The sequence below is a fragment of the Musa acuminata genome, chromosome BXJ1-4 (genome assembly GCF_036884655.1).
Source record: "Musa acuminata AAA Group cultivar baxijiao chromosome BXJ1-4, Cavendish_Baxijiao_AAA, whole genome shotgun sequence".
Classification (NCBI taxonomy): Eukaryota; Viridiplantae; Streptophyta; class Magnoliopsida; order Zingiberales; family Musaceae; genus Musa; species Musa acuminata.
This window is the reverse complement of record NC_088330.1, coordinates 31,630,723-31,639,028: the sequence shown is the minus strand read 5'-3', so window position 1 is coordinate 31,639,028 and position 8,306 is coordinate 31,630,723. Positions and strand designations below refer to the sequence as shown.

General features: G+C 41.8%; 1 protein-coding gene across 2 annotated transcripts; it reads left to right on the top strand.

Annotated features, from left to right (window-relative positions):
* Window positions 1–136: 136 nt before the first annotated feature.
* Window positions 137–7,582, top strand: LOC135652905 (uncharacterized). Of its 2 annotated transcripts, none has more exons than XM_065174232.1 (5): window positions 137–420; window positions 2,528–2,608; window positions 2,713–3,044; window positions 3,138–5,773; window positions 5,887–7,582. In XM_065174232.1, the coding sequence occupies exons 3-5, from the start codon at window positions 2,823–2,825 to the stop codon at window positions 7,025–7,027; spliced, it is 3,999 nt and encodes a 1,332-aa protein (XP_065030304.1). In that variant the 5' UTR covers window positions 137–420; window positions 2,528–2,608; window positions 2,713–2,822; the 3' UTR covers window positions 7,028–7,582. The 2 variants fall into 2 exon arrangements, with proteins under 2 accessions (XP_065030304.1, XP_065030310.1); XM_065174238.1 differs by having other exon boundaries at window positions 137–1,881.
* The last annotated feature ends 724 nt before the right edge of the window (window positions 7,583–8,306 follow it).

Below are 8,306 nucleotides of genomic sequence, written 5' to 3'. Positions count from 1 at the left end.
CGTGCCGCGCGAGCCGAACCCAACCGGGTCGACGTCAGGATGGCCGTCTCGGAATTAGGCGCAGGTGGGAAGGGCAATTGGGAAGGCGAAGGGGGGTGGGGCTACCGCGGGGCAAGCACAAATAAGTGGCAGAGAACAAAATAATATACGCAACAGTGAGGGGCGGAGAAGAGAGGAGAGAAAGGAGAAAGACAGCGGAAGGGAGCGTCCAACAACAGCGACACTGATGCGGCAGAGTAGTTGTTGACGTTGGCGTGGGAGACGAGGAATCACCTTCGTTTCTTCCTTCCGGACGTGCAGGCGACGAACGCCAAGGAAGGAATCCGAACCCATCCGTGTGAACAGGTTGAAGAATAAGGAAGGGGAAAAAGATAGGAAGGAGGGAGAGGGAGGCGGCTGATCTGCAACCCTTAGGTCCAGGTATTGAAACCCTAGCTCATGATTTGTGTATGCTTTCTTTAGATCGTCTTGCAACTCCAATCTGGGGAAGCGCCTGGTGGGGGATAATGACTGAAAGGATCTGTGGGGGTACTCTTGGTTGAATCGTCTTTTTTTGGACGCCGGAGCAGAAGTTTTGGCTGGTTTTCGGAGGTTATGCTCATGGATGCCATGTTCTTGGTACTTGAAGACAGTTTACCGTGGCCTGGATCGTGGATCTGTGCGGGTATAGACCGAATCCTGTCATGGACACTGCAAAGACTAACCATACTTTGAGGTTTTGGCTTCGGATGGTCGATCTCGGAAGAAACTTGATGGATGTGTTCCCTGCAACCTGCCTCTTGCTGGATCTGCTGCCTGCGTTATAGTCCTCTTCTTTAGGACTGGCCATCCCAGGCATGTGAGCAGCGAAAGGTGCTGAAGCTTCTTCTCAGAGTTTTGCAGGGATTTTAGGTGATATTAGGTCGCAGAGGCTCTTGAATCTTGCCCCACCTGTTGTTTGCTCCGATCTACCTGCCGTCTTCTTCTTGTGGAACTTTTAGGTCTTGGGCTTGGCGTTGGATCTACTACCTGCACCGTCATAATCCTACAGAGCTATTATTATGATTTTTTTTGTCCAGATAAGCAGACTGGCAACAATGCTTCTCGTTGGAGTGCCTGTTCACTGGGATGTTAGATGATGTAGGTTTCACAGGGTTGAAACTTCTCTCAGTATCCTGATTCTTGTAGCTCCTGCTGGTTACTATGATATACTCCTATCTACCTCTTGTTTGATCACTCCTGGGTCATGGATTGCTGTTGCATCGTCATCCCCTTCTTTCTGTGCCGTCGTAGTAAAAAGCGAAGTGACAGGTGTTGTATTTTGTTTTCTTTGACTGGCTGAGAAGGGTGGTGCCTTTGGGTCTGCTGTGACATCATCATCCTCTTCGTTTGGGCGGTCTTGGTCCTAAGAGGAGGGACATGTTCTGTTTTTTTTATTGGACCAGCTGAGGAAGGTGGCACTTGTGATTCTTCTTGGGATGCCTGGTTACTTGTATTTTAGATGATATTAGGTTTCACAGGGTTGAAGAAAAATTTCGGAGGGTTTTGGTCCTTGTTGTTTTTGCCGTTTCCTGTGTTTTTACCTGTGATTTACCACTTGATGATCACTCTAAGATCTTGGCTTAGTCCTGGTTCTGCTGGCTGTATCATCTTTATCATATTTATGGCCTTCTGAGTGCTAAGGGCAGTTTATATTACTTGGTCAGCAAGATTGGTATTGTTATTTGTTCTTCAAGTTCCTGTTTTGTGAGATTGTACACAGGATTAAAAAATTTCTTCCAGACTCTTAATGCTTGTTGCTCCTGCCAGTGGATTGTTTCTCCAAGATTTTCATCCTGTTGGATCAGACCATGCTTTCTTATGGTTCTGTTCATATTGCTCTAAAGGATCTCTGCTGCACATGTACTGTCTGACCATGCATACTGGAATTATTTCTCATTTGTTGAATGAATGGGATTAATTGAAATTGGGGAATCACCTGATTTTGTGTATTGTCATCTTGGAGACTGGTTTTCTTGATCTGAAATTTTTGACCACTTTTTTTTTCTAATCTGGAAATTCATGACCTAGATGTTTGTGTTAGTGGCAGCAATTGGTTTGTTAATGAAGTAGATATTTTAGGGGAAGTTGGCGGTTGGCGATTGGCAATTGATTTTCAAGCAGAACAAGCACTGTGCATAGAAAAGCAAAGATTGGCCTACATTAGAAGAATAGAATCTTTGTTTTTTCTTTCATGTGCATTATACCCAACTGTCAAGGCAGGACTAATGTTAGATTTTTTTTTATTTGTATTTCTTACATTGCTTGAAGATTTTAGTTTGGAGCACAGTTAAATTCTTTCTGTAGATATTTTGACTGATTTTGAGCTATAATAGGAGGTACAAAAATGCCTATAAGGTTTTCTAAGCATGATATACAAGTAGTCCACCATCAACTCTGGCATTTTTGTGGATATTCTCCTGGGTTGGAATATTGTTTAATTTTATCACGTTGATATTGTATTGAGAGATGTGATCTTTAATCCTTGTTTTTTCCTTTGGCTCTCCAGTGGTTGTTTACGGTTGCTGTGGACCTGCAGTCGGTGATGATTTCTTTGGGCTAGAAAGATGATGACGGATCTGAGTCAATGGTTGGCCTTATCTCTTGGATGACTTTAGTTGTGAAAATGTTTTGTTATTTTGAAATGTATTCTCACTGTAAATTATGTCTAAATTTCTGGCTTTTACCTTGCAGATTAATTTGTCAACTTTTTCTGGAGTTTGTGCCTCTAAATCTGAAAACCATCGTCCTGCAGTTGTCATTATAAATGTGCAGTTAATAGTTGTGGAACTTCATCGGGAAACATGCGGAGGAACATAGGGCTTGAACTTTTAGGAGCTATAGATTCTCGCTTGAAGTGGAAGATAACCACCAAGGACAGGAAGAGGGCTGTAAGACGAGCTAGAACTTCATATTCTAGTGGGTTCAGAAAGAACTCTGCAGTCAAAGGTTCCAAAAGGAATGAGGATACCAAGGATCAGTATCTGAAGAGAGCAAGAGATTTCTCTGTCTCCGAGTCTGAGAAGGTTTTTCTTTAGACATCAATGCTATTTTTAGGGTACCCCTTTTATCAAACCTTTTTTTAGTGCATTTTTAATGATTCTGTTTTCTGTTTGCAGGTTGGTGTCAGCGTTCTTGGAGGACGCTTCAGTGACTCCCTCGAGATTGTTCCCATAAAGAAGAGGAGATTTCTGTTAGTTAGTTCTCCATCATCTCCTCTGCAGTCTTCTTATTCAGATGATTCTGATCACTTGATAGAGGGCCAGCCTCCTCCATATCAGAAGACATCAGCATATGACAAAAATCATGACAAAAGAGCTGTTGCTGACTGGACCAGTAATTTGCATGACATAAATGAAGAGGCCAGTGCTGCTGCAGATTTCTCTGGAATTTCAATATTGGCTGCTGCTGCCTGTGATAGCGAAATATTGAGTGACCTCATAAATACTGGAGGCTCAGTTTCGAAGGGACATTCTTGTGAAGTACTTTTCAAAGACACACAAGGAGCTAAATCACATTCCTTGTATGGAGATAAGGAGCGACAACCTCAATCTACTCAAGATTTACATGAAAATTGTGATGTATTTACGGAAAAATGTTCTACATCTATACCTGCTGATGATGAGGAGTACCAGGGTTCAGCAAACGAGAAAAGCTTAATAGACCCATTGCAAAATGCTTCTGATAAGATGAGGTCATCTGGCTCTGATTCTAGGCTTCACTGGGATCTTAACACTGTAATGGATACATGGAATAGCAAATTTGATGAAGTTGTAATCTCTGAGTCTGAGCCACATCCCATTAATCCTGCATGTGAAAGTCATAATCACAATAAAAAGCTGGAAGATTTTGAAGCTCTTCAGCATCAAGTTGAAAACTGTGAAAGCAGATGTTATACTGAATTTGGTGTAAGCGGGGAAAATGTGGTTGGTCTTTCAAAGGATAATTGTGCATTACTTAAGTCACAGGCTTGGGAAAAACCTGATGTGTGTAATGACAGTTCAGTTGTTGATCATGAGAAAGCAAAACAGTGGTCTCTCCCTCATTCTGATGGTTTGGTTGAAGAACTGGAGGATGCTACCTATATTTCTTTGGTCAACTCTACTGGAGAGACAAAAGTTGTGCCCAATCAAGGGAGCGACATCTGTAGTACCAAAGTTGTTTCTTCTGTGGTTGGAGATGTTCTTGGTTCCTTGAGGGATACTACCATGGTAATTGAATCTGTTAGTGCAAAGGCTGATGCAGACTCTGGCTTGGAGTTGGAAACTGCAACATCATTTTCTCATTTGCCTCTTAGTTTGGATACCAGCTCCGACTTTAATACTCATCCATATAATTCACATTTGAAATTTGGCCAGTCGATCAGTAAATCAATCTTCGATGAAAAGCCAAATGCAGTTGCATCTAATACTGACCATTGCCTGCCTAATGCTGAAGTAGAACATCCTATCCACATAAACCCTTCTCAATTTGAGAAGCAAGGACTTCTGAATACTGATTCAGAGAGCAGTTATCAATGTCCACCCCATGCTGAAAAAACTTCTGATCCTTTGTTTCATAAAAGTACATCTGATGAAATTGAACACTCTGATGACATTGATGTCACAAACGATCTCCATACTGATGGATCCCCCAGAACAGTGGACAGGAGTTCTTGCCTATTAAATGGTCATCTGCTGGGCAGCTTAGAGTCATGTAATCCTGATGCATTGCCTTCTGGAATCACACATGTTGGTAAATGTGAACAGGCTACAGCACAGCTAAATGTTGACGATGATAAATGTGTTGATCCTGTTGTTCCTGTTTCAGTTTTGGCAGGTATGACAGAGGATGTCAATTTGGTAGATGATGCTGTGGGTACTCAGGAGCCTGGCAAAAGTTACATGGATTATTGTGTAAATTATTCTGGTGAAGCTTCTCTCAATGATTGTGTACATAATTATGGCTCAGGTGCATCTCTTGCTGATATGGGGGAGGCCAATGGAGTGGAAAAGGTTGACCTTCTGGGAGATGATGACTCTCAATTTGAGGATGGTGAATTTAGAGAATCTGTTCTGCAAAGTTGGGGAGAAGATGGAGCTGAGGAAGGAGAATCTGAACATCTGGATTATGGATCTGACAACAAAGAGAATGTTGCCGTTGAAGCAGTTTCTGGTTTTCCCTATTCTGTTTCTTTCTCTGGTGAAAGCATGACGTGCAAAAACAGGGATGCACCAGTTGTTGCTCATGATGGAGCAACTCCTGTAATGAATAGTGTTTTTGCTGTTTCTGAACCTCCAATGAAGTGCTCATCCAAATCAACTTCTTTGGATGCTGGAGATGGGAAAAGAAGTTTTGTAGATGTTGATAGAAAAGACTGCACAGATCATTTCGCGGTAAACAACTGGAGGAGAAAGCAGAGAAGTGGTAGCTATTCATCAGTACCTGGTTCTCATGGTGAGAACACGATTGGACATAGTGGATTTCAGGAAAAGGGTGATAATGATAGGGAACCTTCAGCTAGTGTGAGAATCAAAGCTTCTGGATGGGATAAGTTGCCTGTAGACCATGTGCATACTGGAGATAGCATGATGGATGCTGGGATTGGTTCTGTTAAACAAGGAGGTAAATCTGGTGCTTTAGATATATTTGATGCTGACAAATTATTAGAAAGATCTGGTTTGTTGTTCAGAAGAGGCTTGTCATCTCAAGTTGAGAGGTTGATGTCCTCGGATGAGTCATGTAGGAGAGATAGGTCTTGTATCAAGGGATGCAGGTAATTTTATAAATATCTTGTTTACTCACTCTGATGTTTTTTAGTTCACTATAGTTGTAAACTGTCTAAGGGATCATATTTCTTAAGTTCTAAATATGCTGTAATGCTTGCAGATCTGACAGTAATGGTGGTCTAAATACAAAAGCTGAAAAGAACAGTGCTGCTCCTAAATCAGCTGACATGGGTGAATCATCTCAGCATACTAAAGGGAGATGCAGAGATGAACATTGGTTTGACTCTCCCAGTTATCGTGGTCCCAAGCATCATGATTCACCTGAGTACTGTGATGCACCTAATTATGCTCGACCAAGCTTAAGGAACGCGGCTGCAGCTGCCGTTGCAAAGGTGGAGAGTAATGGCTTTGTTGTTGCACCTGATGGCACCGTAGTTAAGGCAGGTGGTGTTGGAAATGCAGGCCCTATGCTCAGACGAGCTGCAAATGCTTCGGTGCAAAATAGATGGCGTTCACAAGCTGAGACAGAGCTTGCATATGGTATGCAGAGAAGACTTGGAAATGTAAGGAACATGAGCCCTGACAGGCACTTCAGTAATTCTCGGGGTCGGGCTGGTAAATATGGCCATGAAATGGCTAGGGATCGGTATCACAGGTCTGTGCCTGATGGCAGCATGGACTCATCACTAACAATGCACCATCTATCTAGTAGAGATAGAAGCTTCTCTCCACACAGAGGACCTCTTCGTCTATCACGTTCTCGCTCCAGATCTCCTTCGAGATCGAGATCGAGATCTCCTCATATGTGGACCTCTCCTAGGAGAAGGGAAATTGGGATGAATGATACCCATGGGTTTCGCAAGCGCAGTAGGACTCCCAAAATCAGAATGGAGAGAATGAGGTCACCCCATTCACGACCTAGTTCTGAGGACTTTATGGTAAGGTATGGCCCCACATCGAAAACCCTTTCTTCCCCATTGCATTCTTCAAGATGGATTGATGAAAGGAGGGATTCACACAATCATCATAGGAAACATGAGTACAAGCGATCTTCTAGAAGAAGCCCATCTATTAAAGTGTTCAGAAATCCTAGGCTTGACTCGATGGATTCACAAGGAAGATCAAAGCCTGACAACTTCTGCCGTCCTCTGCACTCTAGCAAGATTCCAGAGGTTGCTGTTATGAATAAAAGATATAGATGTACCGGAAGTGATGATAGAAGGGGATATGATGATAGGTATGAATCACTCCAACCTATGAGACGATACAACCCTGATAGCAATGAGAAGCGCTTCAGATAAGATGTTGAGGGTGCCAGGCTCATAAGTGCTCATAAATCCCCAGTGTTTCAGCAAAGTGGGAGGCCTAGGGTTTTTGGTGGGGCCAATTTGAGTAAGTTACCTCAAGAACTAAATGAAAGAAGGGTTATTTTAATTATAACAAGAGTGCAAATCCCCTAAATCTGCTTCAAGTCATTTGCATCAAAGGTTGTGATACTGGCTCTAGGACTGCGGTTCACAATCTTGCTTCAGTCTGCTGGTCATGTTGGATTCAAGAGGATGTGATGAACCCATGAAACTTTTGTCTTCTCAGAGGGAAAGATATCAAGTTTCACAATTCTAGCTTGTAAAGAACATCACGTTGTTAGTCAAAACTTGTGATTTGTGGGCTTAAATCACCTCCCTTTTGCTTTCACTCTATTTATTTCTTTCTCTAATCTGGGCCCATTTTGAGTGGGATGTATTCCCTGTCCGAGGGTCAAAGGAATATGATGAATTAACAAAGTTTGAGTCTGTGTTGGCAATTGGGAAGCATTTAAACCTCACCACAAATAACTTTTGAGCACCCTTCTTGTATCTGGAAATCAAGCATGCACTTTTCAAATGTTCTTGTAGTTCAGGGCTCCTTGTAGACTTCTCCTGGATCGCAAAATTGCAGCAAGCAGGATAAGTTTTTTATCCATAGAGCAAAGCTACTCAAGGTAATATCTTCCATGAAATTGTTTGGTATGGTCAGCAAAATTCTCTTGGCAGTACTGCAAAAAGCAGTTTCAAGGTGATATCTTCCATGAAATTGTTTAATTTGGTGGTTTTACTGTGTTACAGAAACTAACTTCATCTAGCATTGAGTTATGTTTCTGATGTCAGGAAATCTATGATTCACTGTCGTAGATCATGCACACAGATATTCAAGGGCAATTTTCTTATAGGTACTTCTCAGATCTGGATATCTTTTATGCCTCCAGCAATTTATGTTTCTGTCTCTCAGTTGTAGTAATAAATGAAAACCAGCACTGATCATCAACATGTCATGGTTGTAAATATCTCATTCTACTTGTCATGAGCATTCGATTAACTTAATTCTAGTTATTAAATATCTTTCCTTTTAATCATTTGTATGTGCTTGGTGTTCTAATATGGGCTTAAAAAGCAATTATAACTTGCATAAGTACCTAATTTGTCATTAGTTAATTTGTGCTTTCACTTGCTAGTTCTTTAATCTGCCGCAATATCTTGGGTCCATGTTGCAACTTGATGAAGCATTTTAATGGGATAAGTGACATCCTATAATTGTTTATTG